This window comes from Fulmarus glacialis, unplaced genomic scaffold, assembly GCF_000690835.1.
Source record: "Fulmarus glacialis isolate BGI_N327 unplaced genomic scaffold, ASM69083v1 scaffold2255, whole genome shotgun sequence".
In the NCBI taxonomy this organism is placed as follows: Eukaryota; Metazoa; Chordata; class Aves; order Procellariiformes; family Procellariidae; genus Fulmarus; species Fulmarus glacialis.
The window spans coordinates 88,998-108,863 of NW_009212146.1; the positions used below are offsets into that span (position 1 = coordinate 88,998).

The 19,866-nt window shown below is 42.0% G+C and overlaps 1 protein-coding gene across 1 annotated transcript in view; it reads right to left on the reverse strand.

Moving 5' to 3' along the window:
- The window catches only part of STX8 (syntaxin 8), a gene marked incomplete at its 5' end in the record, with an annotated part of 68,794 nt that overhangs the window by 33,457 nt on the left and 15,471 nt on the right, over nucleotides 1-19,866 (reverse strand). Inside the window, 2 exons of the mRNA XM_009577753.1 lie at nucleotides 17,965-18,057; nucleotides 19,533-19,657. Of these exons, the coding sequence (XP_009576048.1) occupies nucleotides 17,965-18,057; nucleotides 19,533-19,657 (218 nt within the window). The remainder of the gene's footprint in view (nucleotides 1-17,964; nucleotides 18,058-19,532; nucleotides 19,658-19,866) is intronic.

The window sequence follows — 19,866 nt, forward strand, 5'->3', positions numbered from 1 at the left end:
AGCAGTGCCTTCTTTTTACAAGGGATAAAATATACCTTTTGATTTCTAACTCTCCTCTTTAAACGGTTTATTCTGTGCTTCTCTCCCACATGGAAAGGATGAAGAATTATTGGGGAGGGTAGTGGTTCAGGACAGTTTAAGTGTGCATGAAACGGCTGTTCACTCTCAGCACACCACTTGTGCTCTAGCAAGATTGCCACAAACCCATGACACCACTCATTTGTTCAACAAAGTTTCATGAATTCCAGCTGGAGACTCCTTTTTTCTTCCCCCAGGGCCAAAGGGAAACTTACTGGTATTTTTCATGTTTAGGATGTGGGGAAAAGCACACAGGAACACGGAAACATATTAAATTGTTGGATTTCTCTTCCCCCACTCCTCCCCCTTTTTTCCAGAAGAAGAGAGTCTTCTAATCCCTAAACAGATCAAAAAAGAAGACTGCATGTGAACAGCATCAGCAAGCACTGAATTCATTTACCCCTCTGAACCCCCATTAACCATATAGAAGTTACCATACACTCACAGCAGCAATCACCCGCTCGACTCCCAACTCCTTCAGTTGCCGTTAAAAAAGGTTTTAGTTTGGGAGTACAAGAACAAGAGCATCCACCCCTCTGCGGGAAGAAACACGAAAGCAGACAGATACACGAGTGATCACTACGGCACTCACGACAGCTTTAGGCTGTCTGTATTAGCTAATCAGTTTTCAGCTTCAGGCAGAAAGAAGAGAAGCAGTGTCTGACAGCCACTGCCAGCAATGATACGTCTTCCTAATTTACCTAGGATCTTCCGAGCAAAGCTAAAATTGGAAATTTCAGTGGTTACCACCATCCCTTTGATTCAAGAACACCAGAGGATCTGATGGGAACTTCAGCGGAGCAGCAATCAACAGCTCGAGATATCAAGGACGGTTGGGCAGGACTACAACTGTGCAGTGTCTGCAGCTTATTTTCATATAATAACTGTTAGCGAGAACTATTGGAAAGCTTCCCCCCTTTCAAAAAACAAACCTCTTGCTAAAGTCAATAGTGCCAGTCAGTTTATGAAATGTTTTTATCCCACAACTGAAGAATGGCTTTTCTGCTGCCTTTGTGTTTTGGTGACGGCAATATGTTCGGATGACTTTAGGCAGACAATATCTGCTGCTTTTAACGCCCAGCTGCTCTATTTAATCCCTCTTAAGACTGTTCTTCCCCTTCAAATTTCTTTAAACATTGTATTGGGAGACTTGTTTAAAACATATTCCTCATAAAGGCTCCCGGCAACTCTGACATGAGAGTGTTTTTCTTAATCTTCCTACTAAGTTCAGAGGATAAACTATTCGGCTGTCACAATTTAACAGCGTGGACAATGTTAACGAGTTGGACAAGAAGCCAGGCCACAAAACTCCCGAGCTCCCAGACCACTTCCCCCCATCTTTATTCAAACAAGGTCTCCTGACATGGTCTAATAGATCAAGTGTCCCCAAGCCCTGCAGAACAGCCGAGCATCTTCAGTCCAACAGACAGCCAGCAAATATTTACCAATTCATCCCTACTAATTAAAGTCCTCTTAACCAAGTAGATGATGTTAGCAAACGTCCGCTGGGATTTGTAGAGTAGAACAGAAAACAGCTCCTAGGCATTTTGTGCGTGAAACTTTATTTACCTTCCTATAGAGATGATTCCCGTAGCTGTCTGTCAGGCTCACACCCACATTTTGCCTTTGTAGATAAGAATGCTGATCATCCTTCAATTCAGTTTCACATCAAATAGATAAAGTTTTTTATGATAAGAATAAACATAACCACCTTTAAAAAATATCAAACAGGCAAAATACTCCACACACATCCTAAATGATCTAATTCATCTTATCAAGCTGAAAACAGTGTGAAGTAGAGCAAATCTGGCATATGCCCTTTTAAAAGGTTCCCCCCCATATTACTGTTTTTTCTCCATTATTCACAAAAACCCAAAGTCGCCGCTTTCAGCGGGGACGGAGGAACATTTACCTTCAGAATATTACCTTCAGAATAAAAACACAGACACAGAGATATTCAAAATAGCTGTCCGGTTGTCACTGATCTGTAGCCTGCATACCACCAAGAGCAACAGAAGACAGGGAAAGTTGAGAAACTTCCAACTGCGGCTGGGCGACGACGTATGTCCTACTGAAAACAGCGAATTAGCACAGCCGTTTTGAGAACAGACAATTTGAGTTTCTAATGGGCTGGCACATCGTTTTTCCTACAAGGACAGCCTATTATAAGGAGATCCCTCAGCCTTGAAAATTTTGTTTGAAATGCTGTCACAGTTGCACTGTGAAATTGTCATATGCTTATAATAAGGCAATAAGATTTCTTTTAAATTAGTTTTGATTATTATGTTTCTGATTTATGTTTGCTTTTGAGGAGTGCAACCTTCCACCAGTTAACAAAACCTCTCTTCCCATTCTCTTCCAACATGAATTCCAGTTTGATATAGAGCCGGTTAGGAAGCAAACAGCAGATTTGGGTTTTATTTCCATTTCAAAGAGTTCCCTTATGCTAGGAAGTGAAACAGAAACGTGCCTCTTCAACATCTAACTGCAATGTGGAGAGGCAGATCACAAGGTGTTCCATCCTGAATGCTGACACGGGTCAGTGCAAAAGTCGACTAAATACACTGGCTTCCTTTCTCTGGCACCTTGCCTGAAAGATAAAAGTCTGTTTCAAGTGTTAAGGGAAGGTGGAATTGGTCCCTGACTCAGAGGTCAGTCTCTCCCATCTGCCTTCTGTGCGACACCACACGAGTGGCTCCATGGCGAGGAAAATGAGCTTGTTTTCTGTCAGTAGCACCCAAGAGGCACAGCAAGCCCGAAAAGTCATCAAGTGCTGTGCTAGGAGAAGTCCCAGCAAGCTTCTCCTTGCCACGTGCCGAGATCCAACAGACGGCACCAGACCACTTTTCCCAACAGACGTTACCATGCACCTTACAGCCGCCCACCCCACCTTAGTCCTGCCACACCTACACATCGGCAGACTTCGATTTCAACAAGTGGATGCTGAGTAAAGACCCTACGATCGCCCGGCCTGACCTGGAGGGAAGCAATACAGAGCTCAGGATGGAAAACCAATGATCAGGTTAAATCTGTTGTCTCTAGTTCTGGTCCAGCACAAGAAAACTTTGAAAACAAGTTTCAGAAAGCAGAGACCAGAACTGGAGGGGAGGGATTAGACAAGTCTCTGGAATGACAATGAACTTGGGAAGAACGGGAGGTTACTAAGAGTCATTTACTGAAAGTCATTTTCAGTCAACACAACACCCAGATGTGAAGAACCTCTCCTATCAGTGCTTTTCTACCTCCTTCATGCTCAACATAACTGAATATTCAACCTCTCTGCTTTGAGAGTAAGCACAAACCATTGTGGATGAAGGTGTAGCCCTGTAACAAAAAGGAGGAATACACTGATTTTACATAGAAACCTTCAGGCCTTCCCTTACAAAAGTCCTGTGGTCTCCAACTATGAAAGTAATTTTCCTTTCATTGAAAACACACCACCCACATTACCCATAAGCAAAACTATTATAGTTCCTATTGTAACAAAGCATCAAATGGAGTTTTTCCGTAAGAAGTGAAGTCACAACAGCTTAACTAGTGGAAAATACTACACTTAAGCTAAATAGGCTCTATTCAAATTTAAGCACCACTACAATTACCTATGATTAGTGAAGTACTATAAAACAGTGGGAAAAACCCAACAGGTCAACACTGACCCCAGCTGCCACACAGATGCACCAGTACCAGCAAATGCATAATCCAGCCCAAATTCTCACAAGCTCTTTGATTATTAGCACATGAATATGTACCATGCTACAGCCTTCTCTCTCTATGCACAGGCTGGTGCTCTGAAGCAACTTGGTCCCAACAATAATTCCCAAGTGAAAATACTTATTTATAATGGGAACTATTACATAAAAAGTAGTCTATGTCCCAAGCTCGACCAGAAGGAAGCTTTCCTCCCAGCTTATCTGATTTTCTATTCATTTAAAATATCATGTTTCGGAAGGCCACCTTAGAGTTCAATTCACACTGCTAATTTTCTTTGGCAAAAACCCACGTTATCTACAAACATGGGTTGAAAACCCAATTACAGTAATGTGATACCCACACCCTGTTGCATAGCAACTGGATAACACAGGGATACGGAAAATGTTGATATTCCAAAAGAACAGCAGGTAAAAGAGCAACTTCCTAACTGCAAGCAGAGCTACATCAATAAGATGCCCAGGTGGGATGCAGGAGTTAGAGAGGCAAGGAAAGGCAAAATTAAGAGGTGCCACCCCAGTCCCCCCAGCTTGCTTGGGGCACTGTCCTGGACACCCCCAGTCTGGAATGATCCCTCCTCCCTGAGACACTGTCCTGGCTCGCAGCTCATTCCTGAGAGCAACTTCCTAACTGCAAGCAGAGCTACATCAATAAGATGCCCAGGTGGGATGCAGGAGTTAGAGAGGCAAGGAAAGGCAAAATTAAGAGGTGCCACCCCAGTCCCCCCAGCTTGCTTGGGGCACTGTCCTGGACACCCCCAGTCTGGAATGATCCCTCCTCCCTGAGACACTGTCCTGGCTCGCAGCTCATTCCTGCCGAAAGCAGCTTTCTCTCCACCATGTGAGCCCTACCCCAGCCTCTGAACCCTGGAAAAGGGTGAAGTTCTACTTATCCCTGCAAGCCAAAGGCAAAGCTTGCTCAGGGAAACTGGAGCGGACAAATTAATAGGTCTCTATCAGAGCATCTTCAAGGAGATTTCAGAGGTCCAGCTCAGCCAAGTCATGACAGATTTTTCCTCAAACTAAGGACCATCTCAGAGGCTAGCGTCAGTCCCTCCAGCACCACATATCTATGCTACAGCAGAGATACTAGACTTCTGCAACATAAAAGCACTTAGAGGAGTTTCAATGCAGTAAAATAAATCATTCACAAGTTTCTTCCCAAAATCACCATTTTTTCCACAATAATTCTCTCGCATGCAAAAAAAAAAAGCCCATGACAAACAACCAGTAAGAAACAAAAAACTTCTCTCCACCCCCAACAGTAAGACCTTGCTCTGCAGTCTTTGCAAAGGGAGGAACTGGACACTGATCACCCCTCCCCAGCGCTGTTGCAGGGCATCCCAACCATGTGCATTTGCAATCAGGTACTAACACAAAGATTTGGCTGCCTTTGTCAATGGTATGTGGTTGTCTTGTGTCGCTGTTCTCTCTAATTTCAACGTGGCACTGTAAACATAAAGGTCAGAGTTGTATAGAAAAGAACATTTTGGGAGTTTATGCCAAATGTTATCTTATTTTTACGCAGGGTCTGCCTAAAACAGACCAAAACCAACTTCTCAAATCTCTGGCAGTACTTGAAACCAATACTCCTTTCAGCATTTCTGCTAACTCCAAAGAGAGATTGATGCAGCAGGTTCAGCCGAGCAGCCGTGGGGAACCCTGGAGTCTCCGGTCCCCAGGTCAATCCGTTGGGCATCCTGCTTCAGAACTGGGAACCCCGTGGCCTCGCTATCCCAGGGCCAAATTCATCACTTTATCACAGACAAAGGTACCCCTTGAATTCCTACCCTGAGCTTGGAAAAAAGCCGTCAGGCCCAGATGTTTCAGACTAAAGACTCTGGACTCAGACCAGCATTTTTCAGCAAAACTTGGTTCTATGAGAAAATTTCCAACAAAATTTTCAGATCAAACACCACTGGAGTTATTTGAGAACAATGCTATCTACGTAGCCAAAAGACATATTTGATCGTGCCCCTGCACTTTGACGCCAGCCAGTTCGTATTACGGTACCTTTTTTCAAGTATGTGATTTACTCCCTCCATGCTAAAGTGTTTCTCACAAAACTCCATTGGGAGAGAGTAGAGAGGAATCTTGTCTGCTTCCATGTCCAAGACCTGTACTACTGTCATACTGGAGGATCATTCTAGTTCTTGACATTTAACAACAAAAGCAGCTCACTGGGGGCAACAAGTCCATCACATCCACACCCAGAGGTCATCGGGGCAATAGAAAAGGACTAGAGTCAGGCAGCGAGGCAGAATATTCTTCACAGTACATCGTACAAACAGGATAATACCTATATCATCTGATTTGTTTTGGGATGCATAGGGATAAACCACATTTTAATACATCAGCAAGTCAAAAAAAAGATTACACTCATAAGACTTATTCCACCCAAGCTTGCAAGGAAGTTACTTTATTATTATAAACAAAAAATAAAATAATAATAATTATAGTACAATTATTTTACTCTGTTTTTAAGTGAGCTCAGGATGCTTTAAGATACCAACTTCCCCATTTTAAAAGCATCCCATGTTTATCTCACGTTAATTATGTTTATGACTGAAACATAGCTTTGAGCAAGCATTTCTGCTTCCATCCAGTTGCAATGAACTGTGTACACGCACCCTACAAACGGGTAGCCGTGGAGCCAATTTCAATGTCTGAGCGCAGCCCAGTATTACCTGCCATTTCCAGGCTGGATGTAAAGCAGATTTTACAAATATCTAAGCAGTATTTAAAGGAGCTAGAAAGCCACGTTCCCCATTCAAATGCTGCACAATAGAGATCCATCTGCACACCAGCACTTAGAGCAACCAGCTTTATCCTGCTTTCTGCTCTTGCTATGGTCAGAGCACTGCAAGATGTTGCATTTCATTTTCTGGTTCTGAGAGGTACTGAGTACTACAGTGATTCCATATGTTACGTTTATTTATTGCAGAACAGATCAGCAAAGAACTGAAACTGCCTGGCAACTGATAAATGTGCTAGGTTCTATCAATTTTCAATACAAGTGCCCCAAGTAGATCTGTGTTTCAGGACTGCTCAGTAAGAGAGAAGGGCTGGAGCAGCCTCAGCACCAGTATGGAACGGCTTTTCCTCAGCAGCACTGGGAGGTATCAGCCTCTTTGCTGCATCCATCCACGCTCTCACCTGCTGCTGCACACACTTGGAATGTTTCTCTATACATCAAGTGCAACCCCTCCAGGCTACAGGAAGGGTTGCTCTGATCTCAACCCACCTCCAACGCAAAACCTGAGCTCTCATAACTGACAGTATATCCTGCTCTACCACCTCACCAACTCCATACCACTGTATCCAAACTCCTTTTCACACTATATCTACTTGGCATTAAAGAAAAAGGTCTAACACAGAAGAGGCTAAAATCATAGAATCATGAAGGTTGGAAAAGACCTCTAAGATCATCAAGTCTAACCATCAACCCAACACTATCATGCCCACTAAACCACGTCCCTAAATCCTTCCGTGAAAAAACAGCTCCCACAAACCCTATAGGCAAAACTCTGGCACTTAAACTTTCTTAAAAACCCAACATCCAACACTTAAAAACTGCAAGACAAATCCGCCCATAGTGCCGCATCTATGAACTGCGCCCAACTTCTTTGGGAGCAACAAATACTGCTAGATATTTTGAGTTGTGTTGGACACCAGTCTGACATTGAACAAGTCAGCACCAGTGATTTCAGGCACAATAAGCCATAATCACCAAAGGACTCTACGACATAAGCATCGGAGAAGCAATATATTCTACTCAGTGTCTAGGAGAACAGGAAAGAAACAGCGAGGATAGTATCTCTGTGCAAAGACAGGAGGAGAGACGAGCTGGAAGCACACTCGGAGGTAATGGGAAAACCAGGAGAATCTGCTAGAGAGTGCTCACCAACCCGCTCGATGGTGAGTAAATCCTTTTCAAAGCACTCTTCGGATTCCAGCAATACCTCACGATAATAATGTGCCCAGAAACATGGGTTTCTTATTCTCTCTTGTGTTGTAACCGTTCAGGTTTCGACCCTACAAGTTTTCTGGGAAATCTATTAAAAGCCTATTAAGCATCCAACAGCCCACTCACCGAAATCACCATGACGCAAGAACATATGGTTCCTACCAAGCATGACTTTCTTTTAAGCCTGAATATCACCTTCTTCCCAATAATGCCTAGGCAAGCAGGTTATCAAGTGATGCGGGACAGAGCAGTCACCTACTTTTTCCCCCATAAATCCTCAAAAAATCCTCTGAAAAGGAGAAGGGACAGACGAAGCACTAAGTTAGTGTCTTTTAAAGTATAAACTGAAGTATAAACTCTTAAGCTGCATTTCATTGCCACAAATAGCAAATATTTAAAAATTATTTTTAGGCTAAGTGGTGCTTAATGATTCAAGAATAAAATATTGCCTAGAGACAGCGATATGTCATCATTTGAAAATGCTGAAGCAGACGCACCCTGTTCACACTGAACACCAGCTCACGGGGAGTACGCGAGAAAGCATTTGGGACCCTGTCTCTAACATAGAATTAAAACCTTCCCTGATTCAGCCAAAAAACTGAGGGACAGTACTCAAGGAGAATGAGCCAGATAAAATACCTTGGTATTATCTATGAGGGTGAAATAAATAAAATTATACAGAAACTCCCATAACAGTTTCCTAGATCTTCTAGCAAAGGCTGTTCTGTACAAGGCAATTTATTTCCTGCCTTTCTTTTCTTCAAGCAGCAACTGTAAGGTCAGGATATATAATTTCAACTGCTCACAGACAGGTATGTGATTTACCAAAAAGGGGCTGTAAAGGAGAGCAGACTGGGTTTGTGCCTTTCTGCTTCTTTACGATGCATGACAGACAGCCATCCTAAGAAAGTAGGAAAGCAGGCTAGGAAAATAAATCCCCTCTCTATGGTCTCAATTTGAGATTTTTTGAACAGGGGGAAAAGCTAAATTAACACAGAAAAAAAATCATCAGAGTGTTGAAATATCTACAATTACAGCTCGATTTTGTTTTCTTTTTAAACAGTTTAAATCAAATGGCTGAAGAAGCAGATGGGAAAAAGGACTCTCTTTTGCTAAAAGTTGAGGCTTATGTCTTTATTAGAGCTTTCCATAAGCCCTGCTAGGAAACTAAAGATGAGACTTAACAAACAAGACATTTAAGATCATAATTCTTATCAAGAAATCCTGAAATGCTTAAAAAAGTTAGAAACTAATTTTTCCTCAGCAGTAATTTCTCCAGCATTTCTGATCACCGTGAAGGCAGATGAAGGAAGACAGCTACCCCCCTCCCCACTGTGGTGTGGGTGAGGTAGGGATTGACTAACTGTGGAAAAATCCACATAATTGAGAAGACAAATGTTGAACAGTTATTTTACGGCTTGAACTATTCAAGGAAAAACGCTAACCGTGCCAAGAGGCCAGACAGACTCATTGTGTATGTGTGTGAGTATGTAAGAGCCCAGGCAGATTTCAGAAGTGCAACGCTTTTATCCTCATCCAGGTTGTGCCTTGCTGGTTTATCTGTTTCTGTAAGCGCTGCATCAAGCTGTAAAAAAAATACTGAAAGAAAAAGTATCATCTCCTAGTATTATGTGTACATAGAGCGTAATAAAAATATACACACGGGCTCAGTAGCATGACCTGCTATTAAGGCCATTTGTTGCTTCCCATGAGAAGGTCCTATTTTCGGTTGCTTAAAATGATGAAAAACTTTAACGACTCAGGCTCAAGATTCCCAACTTGGATGTCTGCTTCCAGATGAATTTAAAAAAAAAAAAATAATTAAAGTTTCAGCCAAAATATCTCAGCCATTTCAGAACAATGCTGTTTTTTCCATGTTAAGACTCTCCAGTGGCCTCAGGAGCTATAGTACCCCAATGCTTTCACATTAAGACACACAGAAGTTAGAGGGAGATGGAAAAGGACCCAGAAGGGGAACTAGTTGAGCAAGAACACTGGAATACTGACGGGCAGTTTCAAAAGTGAGGATTAGATGTTCAGAAGGGGAGATTAAAGATCAAGTCAATAAACGCAGCAGAATGAGAAGCCTGAAGGAGGCAAAGTTGTAGAAGAGATAGGAAACAAAGAGCTGGAGAAGATCACAACAGAAAATAAGTTGTCTAGTCCATCTCCTGTTCTAACTCAGCTCAAGCTGTCAGAAACAATACATGTTCTTAAAGACATCCCACGACAGGGACTTCCCGACCTCCTGACACAGGCCACTTAACTGCTGTTGGAATGATTTTCTGCTCCTTTTGACCTTGACTCAATCCCATTACCAAAAACCTTCTCCCTCCCCTCCTGAACCAGTTTGTTTCATTCTTCAAGAACCTTGTGCTCCCATCTTAGCCTTCTCTCCTTTAAACTCAGCTGCACCTGCAGTTCATTTTTCCTGGTAGGTCACGCCTCAGTCCTTTAAATCATGCTTTTGCCTACCCTCTGGGCCCTCTCCCCAGGTCCACGTTGCCTTGAAGAGTTCTCACCCAACCTGCATGCTGTCCCCTCCTCAGTGCCAAGCGTGATGAAGGATCGCATATTCTCCAAACAACACTGGCTTGTACAGAGCCTTTTCCACAATATTATACTATCCAGTCATGTTTAAGAGTTGACCCTATACACTACAGAATCATAGAACAGTTTGGGTTGGGAGGGACCTTTAAAGGTCATCTAATCTAACCCCGCTGCAATAAGCAGGGACATCTTCAACTAGATCAGGTTGCTCAAAGCCCCATCCAACCTGATCTTGAATGTTTCCAGGGATGGGGCAGCTACCACCTCTCTGGGCAACCTGTGCCAGAGTTTCACCACCCTCATCATAACGAGTATCTTCCTTATATCTAGTCTAAATCTACCCTCTTTCAATTTAAAACCATTACCCCTTTTCCTGTTGCAACAGGCCCTGCTAAAAAGTCTGTCCCCATCTTTCTTACAAGCCCCCTTTAGGTAACTGAAAGGCTGCAGTAAGGTCTCCCCACACCCTTCTCTTCTCCAGGCTGAACAACCCCAACTCTCTCAGCCTTTCTTCATAGGAGAGGCGTTCCATCCCTCTGATCATTCTTGTGGCCCCCCTCCGGACCCGCTCCAACAGGTCCATGTCTCTCCTGTGCTGAGGACTCCAGAGCTGGACGCAGTACTCATCTTTAATTTGATTAACCCTTAAAGAAGAGTCACCCCTTGCAGATAGCCTGACTGAATTTCCCTCTAGTTTGTCAAGATCATTTGGAGGAGTTCTAGCATTACTCCCAATCTAGCCGCAGTCTTTCCCATTTTTGTATTGCATGGGAGTTGCATAAGTACACTGTGTACTTCATCATCCACGTCCTTAACAAAATGTTGAACAGAACCAGGCAGACCTACACAGCCCAACTCAATACATCCTTCTATTCCAATTATGAACCACCAGTTCCTAATTTCTGAATAGAATTATCCAATCAACATCACATCTATTGAAAATTGTTCATTTAAACCCATGCTTCCACAGACTACTTATGAGAAAGTCTCAGGAAACAGCATCAAATTCTTAAGTCAAAATGACACCTAATTTTTTTTCCCCTACTCATAAGGCTCTTCCGCAGAGTAAGTCCAAACTCATTTGACAGAACTGACTCTTAGCAAGGACTTACTTGAGAGCCACTGCAGTCTTGTCATCTCATCAATACTTAAAAATAGTTTGCTTTGTCCTACCAAAGTTCTCCCAGCAGAGTTTGACTGCTAGAAACCCATCCCACCAGAGCTGAAAGGGAGCACAAAGATTCTTATTATCCTTATTCTTACCTCTGTTGTCAGCAACCGTCCGTGAAGCCCACAGGCAAGACATCTCATCCCTCTCATGCTGCTCCACATCATCCAACACCGGTAAAATTACCCAGTCAGCCTATGTTGCAGAGGTCCCTGTGTAGGTGTTCTCATCTGGCTGCTGACCCACACTTAGAGACAGGTCCATACCACAGTGGCTTCCCTGGTTTTTTCAGTTTTCTTTTTAAGAACACCAGGAAATTTTACAGATAACTAAACACTGGAAACACTGAAGCAGCAAAATCATGTACTTAAAAGGTTAGGAAATGTTATAAATAATACTATTTTGTGTAGATACATTTTTTCAATCCAACGCAAACTCAGTGTAACCTCAGTTTTCACTACACAGCTCCTTCAGCAAGCAGTACAGGCAGGGCTTACTTCCTCGACAGATACTGAATATTTTGTTTTATCCCCACCGTCCAGCATAAGGCTGCATTCCTTATGGACTGCATACAACTCCAACTCTGCTCTGAAGAGTTAAAAGCTTCCTCCCAGACCTTCCAACAATGGCCCTCCTGACAGTAAATACAAGTGTATTTTGATTTTGACAGCTTCCTTGGGAGATGAAACACTATCATCCCCAAGTCAGAAGGAAAAATAAGAAAATTAATAGCTAAGGTTTATTTTGGATGTTCAGTAAAAGAGGGTTTGAACCTCTTTTTAAAAAGACACATATAAACCAAACCTTATCTGTCCTTCCAAACAGTACTTCATATTCCCCAGTACTTCATGGGGGATGGACCAGATGATCTTTAAAGGTCCCTTCCAACCCAAACCATCCCATGATTCATTATGCCCAGAGCACAGCTCGGACCAATTTTTGTTAATTGCTAATGCTCAAAACCTCTGCAAACCAGACCCTGCAATGCCAAGTCAGACACACAGAAGGGAATCACTTCTGAAAAAGCTTGGTTAAGATGAGTTAACCACCATCACACGGAGCTCCTGGGCAAGAGCAGAGATAGTTTTATGCTCCAAGGGTGTTGCTGCCACCACAAAAACCTCTTACAACCCTTGCTTATTCACTAAACATTTTCCCACACCTGGAAGAAATGAGGCAGAGACCTTACAAGTAGTTTTTGTCACCACGTATATTCAATTCAACCCTAGAAGAGACGAGTCTTACGCACAAAACGAGGCAGGACCTGCAGAAAACACCGTGCAATTGTTTTAAGCCTAGAAATACATGCAAGAGTGCCATCTAACCTCAATTTTGGCATTCCCCAAGTTCTGAGTCTTTATATTGAGACTAAGTATTCCACTATTTAGATCGCACATGACAAAAAGCAATGTTTTAACACAGGTGTTAATTTTTCCCCTAAGAAGCGTCAACTCCAACTAAACAGCATGCAATAAAGATGGAACATTTCCCCAATAAAACTGAAGTCGTTTCTATTCCATACAATAAGCTCGGGAAGCAAAATAAAAATCTATCTGCATAATACAAGGTCAATCAGGCTATGGATAGTTATTTTACATCTGAATATTAAAAACATATGCTTCTCTGTAGAGGTTTTTAGAAAACTTGAACCTGCTGGTGCTCAGCATTTCTCAAGGAATGCTGAACACCTTCAAATCCCAGCAACCAGGGGACTTGAGCCATCTCAGAAGGGGGTCAAAGTGTGCAGGATTGTAAATCTGTATGATGAAAACATGTATTGTTTAGACAAGATGATGAACATTTTTTTAAAATTTAAAATTTAATCTTTAATCATTTCTTATTTACAAACTAATCCTAACAATGAGGTAATATATCCACAGCCCCATTGGTTTTATTCTCTTAAGTCAAACATATTCCATGCACAATGCTAATTAGTTTGTATTATAGCAAAAATGTTCTTAATAAGCAGAAATGTGAAACGACTTCAGGGTTCCTTTTTGATTACGCAATAGCCATGTAAAACAATCTTTAGGAGAAACATTTTACTGTAAGTATACCTACCGGGCTGCCTGCACCAGAAGAGATGGGCTTGTGGCTGAACACTGTCCTAGGAGAGATGAATCACATCCCTGCTGCACTATAACTTCTGATGTTATTTTCAACAAGTCTCTGCATCATCAAGAATACTTTCACTCACTTTCTCTGATTTTACAAGAATACTTCTCTATGTGCGTATAGAGCAACAGCTAGAACAGGGCTCCAGTCTCAGGTGGAGTCTCTAAATCGCAGTTTGATGGGAGCGTGTCAGGTTAACAAAAATCACGTAACAGGCAAGTCACAGGCTTTGACCATTGAACTGGCACCAAAGGAAAGGCTGAGCGCACCTGGGAGGCTTGTGTGCTACCCACTATGACCAGAGGTGACACAGCAACCTTTATTTGCAAAGCTATTAAAATAAAATAAAATACATAATATTTCAATTTTTGGTTGGTTTTAGAAATTTGATTTTGACAAGAAATTAAAAATGTTACATAACCACATAATTAAAACATCATTATGACAGATCGTTTACTTAAAATAAGCCATTTTGGTTAAGAACATCCTGGATATTCACTCTGCATTCTCTTGACCAGTAAAATGACATAAACAGTGGTCTGGTTTTGCAGCTTATCTATTTATGAACATATTTATGTTCTGACATAAATTTTAAAGGATCCAGAAGCAAAAGAATCCATCCTCGATGGTGTGTACCAAATGGAGAGCAACATGGTAAAAATGCCAAACACGACAAATTTTGCAAGCTACCAATATTTACCATCCGACACAGAGTACTATATTCTCATGCAAGCATGCCACAATGAGAAAACATCATCTCTATAAGGGTAAAACAAACAGCATTCAGAATTTCTGAAAGCATTCTACCAAAATTATTGCACTAGATTAGATTGCCTCATCAGCAGGGCCAGAGGCCATTTACACTATTTTCTTTCTTTATTTTTTTTTTTTATGTAACAGATGAAAGGATTACAGAAAGTTTTCTGGGGCCAAATTTGGAATTAATGATGGGAAAATTCTTTTGCTAATCCTCCATCTCTCCCACTGCTAGCAGACTCCTGAGGCTGGAAAAAACCAATGTCTCCTGGTACCCTGCTTCTACTTTGCTCATCAGTGCAAAATACTACGCTCAGGAGGTTTGAAAAGGACCCTCGGCTTTGAGCAGAGCCATAAAAATCTCAAGGACAGAGCTATACTGAAAATCTGAGTAAAGAACGACATGAGACTCCAATTAAAACTTGGACGCATCGCAACCAAATCAAAGGATGGGACTCATCTGCTCAGGGCGGATGTCTGCCAAGCAGCCACCTCCATCCGAGCCCAGGCTTGCTTTACGATTACTGGGGAAAAATGGGCTTTTCCAGGACATGCTGTGCCCTGCCCCGAGGTGGACGTGTCAGGCAGGCTGGAGGGATCACACCTGAGCAATCCCTGCTGGTGTCTGCTAACTACGGAGGAAGCTCGGAGAGATCGGCCGAAAGATGGGCGTTGCGGGGACGCGGAGCTAAGCGAGGCTGGCATCACCCAGCCTGCCCGAGAAGGACCTTCTCTTCTGGAGAGCACAGCAACCACTGCAGCCAGGCCCATTTGCAGGATGCCCTCTTACAAGCCTCAAGCATTACTCCTCAGCAGTGCCTGTCAGCCCACCAGTGAAGTAAAAATAGATACCGCCAAGTAACTACCCTTCTAAAAGCAAAGTTTAATCATTTTTCAGTCATTTAACAAACACAAAAGAATTTACACGTACCAACTCTACTCGAGAAGTAAACTTTGCATAATTAATCGGGATGCCTCCAATACTTGTGCATCTGCAAATGCACAGCTACACCAACTGGCACTCAAGGGAAAATGCCTCCGGCCACCTCAAAGAGCTGGGAAGTGCAAATATCTCAACTGAACAGAGAGCCTGAGCTGCTAGGGAAGGAAAAAAGCAGGCCTGAATAATAAGTTGTCTGGAAAATAAGTACAGTTACCCAGCTCCCTAAAGTCTGTTTCATTAACTAGCAGACGCTAATTCAGACAACTTCTGAACTAAGCCATATTTTATCGTAACGTCAGAACAAGCTAAAGGCACCTAATTAGTTGCAGAAGGTGGGAACATCCAAAGCAGGTCAGGGAAGTGGAAGTCAAGCTTCCCACAGAAACGGGCGATTTGATGGAAAATTTGACTCGAATAAAAAGAAATATTGATGCAGCACTTAATGAACGTGAACTTCCCCTGCCTCCCCACAATACAGACGATGCCATTATCACTCAGCACTAGGAAGGAAAGAGATTCCGAGTAAGGGGAAATTACAGGGCAGTTATCCTCATCAACCTGACAGTGTAACAGCAACACAAGATTGGCAGAGCGCCTGAGAAGTCTGTAGACAGTTAAGCACCGGGCACAAAATAAGATGTGTAAAGGGAAAGTAGCCCTTGGAAAATATTGCTAGGTATTTCAGCTTTTCCAGTGTGCCAGTGGCAATGAAACGCCCAATCATATCCCCCTGTATCTGAGAAAAAAAAAAAAAAAAAAAAAAAAGGGGGATTGCATAAAGTCAGAGAAAACATGGGAGTTCCACTTGCTCAGTAGTGTTGAAGCCAAATGCTGAGTGATCTGGTCCTCCATCTGCAAGAGTCAGACTATTTCCCACCTTTGTCAGACTGCTTAAAGATCTACAAACGACGCACTCTACATGGCTGGCAGGTTTTATTCTCGTGATTCTAGGGCAGTGAGAAGCAGAGGCAACTCGGCGTTTTCTCTTCCCCCAGGATCTGGCCCGCAGTCAACAACAGGCAATCCTCACCACTTTTTACTCTGAGCACTTGGGAAAGTTTCCATCTTTTGAGAAAGAGTTGCCTGTAGCTCAAAAAAGAGCTCACATGAAAATATTAAGAATTTTGCTCTAGGCTTTGTAACTATCTGTAAGACAAACAAAACTAGCATTATTTGTAAAAAGGAGGGTTAAATGCATTCCCAATTTCACAGATGTTTCAAGGCTTCATTGCTAGAAAAAGTCTGGCATGGTCACGCAGAAATGCAATGGTACAATACACATTACCTTCAGGGTCCCAAAAACATAAGGATTTGGGGAACCTCCCCCTACCCCCAACAGAGGGAAATAGGACACAGATCATATATTTTCCTGATGAGAAACCAAGGTTTCACAGAGAATTAGTAAACATCCTCATGCTTCCCACCTGTTTTCTATTTAGAGCAAAAAAAGCAATTAATATGGCTTTTTAAACAACAGTTAATAGAAGAAACTTAGGAAACTGAGATTTCTAACTGAAAATGTCTTTACTCGCATGAGGCAGAGGATCAAAACATGACAAGACCACTAAGCATAGTTTCTCCCAGCTGCACAAACCATTTCTTAACAATCTTAAGATTAATAAACAAAGACATATTCTAGGCATTTCATACCCCTCCTGGATTTAGCCATGTATGCAAGGCAAACATGAGAAAGCTGTCCCCTTACTTCACTCTCAGCTGGAACGGAGCTCCCAAGTAGTACTTCATGTTACGTGATTGTTAATACGGGAACCCCCCCACTCTGAGCAGACATGCAGAGAAACACAAGGGGAAGAAAATATAGGTCCAGGAAGAAGCCGATTTAAGCGTATCATTTATTAGCAAGTAAAAGGACATTTACCTTCTCAGTGGTTAAGTACAACACAACCCAAGGATAAACCGTATGGCTCAAGTCTTTGTGCAAGGGAGAAAGCTGGCAGGGTTCCACAGCTCTAATTGAACTATTACCATATTGTAAGAAATGAAAAAGTCAGAAAGACTTGAGGATCTGCTCTCCTAGGCACAGTTTATGTCATGCAAACAATTAAGTGAGTAACAAAGCGTATTTAACAGGAGAGCAATTCCACCATTTGGATACTGGCTCATTTTAAAGAAAATAGGTACTCTTCTAGTTCAATATTGCACTTAATTTGATCCTACATTCAATGCCATGAAACCTTCAAAATCCAAATCATTTGTAGCAAAGAATACAATGCTTCTCCTTTAGTCGCTGGCTCAAGACTTTTCCATTTAGTTAATAAGGAAAGACACAGAATAAGAATGCTCAAGTGAAACCCAGCAACACATAAAAGCTTATCATAAAAACTCATAAAACTGAAAAATGCAAAAGATCAAGCACAAAATTAATTTTGTACTATTTTTGTACTATTTTAATTTTGTACAAATAATCACCAATCTTTTCTTTCAAAAGGCAGGCTTGATAAAAATATACCAAGTGTTACACATTGTACACGCACAACGGGGAACGTAGTGAAACACAATAAAACCACCAGGTCATGAACAGATAGAATCCATAGCGGTTGTTTGTACATAAACCTTTGTAGGCAAAAAGCAGTGCAGTTTTATGAGGAGTGAAAAAACAAAGAATCACAATCTTACATAAAAATGAGGCAAAATGAGTCTCTATGAATCCTGTTCTTACCATTCTGTTCATCCAGCTCATTCCCAATTTCCTGCCCCATTTGCTTTTGCCGGGATATGATTGAAGAAAGAGCATCGAGTCCAGCATCTTGCTCTGCACCAGAAAAATACATAAAATTACATGAGAAAAAACTGCTGATATGCCAGTTACATACCATAAAAGATGTAGAAATAAGAAAAAGATCTACACTGTGCTTAAAGAGTTAAAATGTATTAAGAAAAATACATCAACACAACAGGAAAATGAATCCTTATGGCAACAGCACTCTTAAAATAATGTAAATGATGGGTAATTAATTTGTCTGCTCTGGCTAGGACATTTAGCTGAAGGTCCCAAAAAAACCCCCAAGAATTCAACATTCAGCTGTTACTCAATCATAAATGCAGGAGATTTTCTGGCACACGCATAGAGATCCCTGATTAGCCTTTTTAAATTTTCCAAGAAACTTTTAACATGAATAAAAGACAAACAGGTGATGCAAATACCAAAGAATTCAAGCAGATTTTTAAAGCTGCAAGAGGATACAGAGTGCATGGAAGAGAGCCTGAGACAGAGCGGACACAGTGAGGGCAGCTGAAGTTTGACATGCTCCCATCAGCTCTGCAGACACTCCTTTATTAAGATCCATATCACCTCCGCTATTTCATTTTGCAGGTACCATGCAGTCCTTAGTAAGCACCTTAACCAAAACATGTAGCTCTCCTTGCCTAAAGTCATCAAGAAGTAGAACAAGAAGAGATGCTGGAGGCTGGATGGTCCGTGGTTTGACAAACTGAAAAGCAGCAATGTTGCACAGAGCAAGACTGCCAGCCAGCTGCAGCCTGGGAGCCAAAAATTATATAGGACGGCCAGAACCCCCTTCCCTTCAACAGGATGAAGGTCTGGCCCCCAAATACCTCTTTCAGTCTCCCCAAGGGATACCTACGGTGTCATCAAAAACTGGAGCTTGAGGCTTCTCCTGGACCATCCAAAATAAAGTTCATGCTATTCTCCTGAACTGTAGCTATAAATGTTGTTTCATGTGCAGGCTGACGCGGGCCTTATCTGGAGACCAATTTCATTTGATCACTTCCAATACTTTAATTGCATAGAAATTACCTCATTAACTACCTGATGTCCTCAGGCTGAGGTTCTCCAACACCTCCAAAGTTGGAGATTCCTTACGGATGCTGAGAGCTAAAATCTAAAGACCCTTTTTAGATTAGTTAATTCTTACCTCGTTCCAATTCAATAATACATCTAATGCACTCCAGCCTGAAGCACAGCAGCAATACCACTACACTCAGTGCAATTAATGAGAACTCCACTGCAAACCAAAACTATGAATATGGTCAAAACCAGGGATGTCCTGTAAGGTCTTTGAAAATTTGATTTAAGAAGATGCTTCCAGTTAAGAATATTGCAAGCACAATACTGCTCCTGTAAATACATAACACCATCACCTGGAACTATTATGTTTGACATCTCCAGATAATAAAACTTCAGCACAGGTTATTGTATTGACTTTCTAATAAGGGCTCCTCTCAGAGTCCTAGCAATGCTTATGAAAAACAGAAAGGCTTTTGTACCTTCTATGATCCTTCGCTGCTGCTGCCTGAGATCGTCAAAGCCAAGCCCTCTGGTTTCCTCAGATTCTTCCAAGAGCCACGGGTTCGTTACACCTCGTTTGACCCCTCCCGTCATTAGGCTAGATCTGAAAATAACTTCAGTAAATAATTTTCAACACAAAACCCACTCATCATATAATTTGTGCTTGCAAGACTGGCTGACAGAAACGGAAGTGTATGTATTTGTTGCACTCCATGTGATTCTCTGCAATCATAGAAGAAATTAGCCAAAAAGACTCCGACGATCTCCGGTAACAAATACATCTCGCAGGCTCCGTAACACTGCCTGGAAATG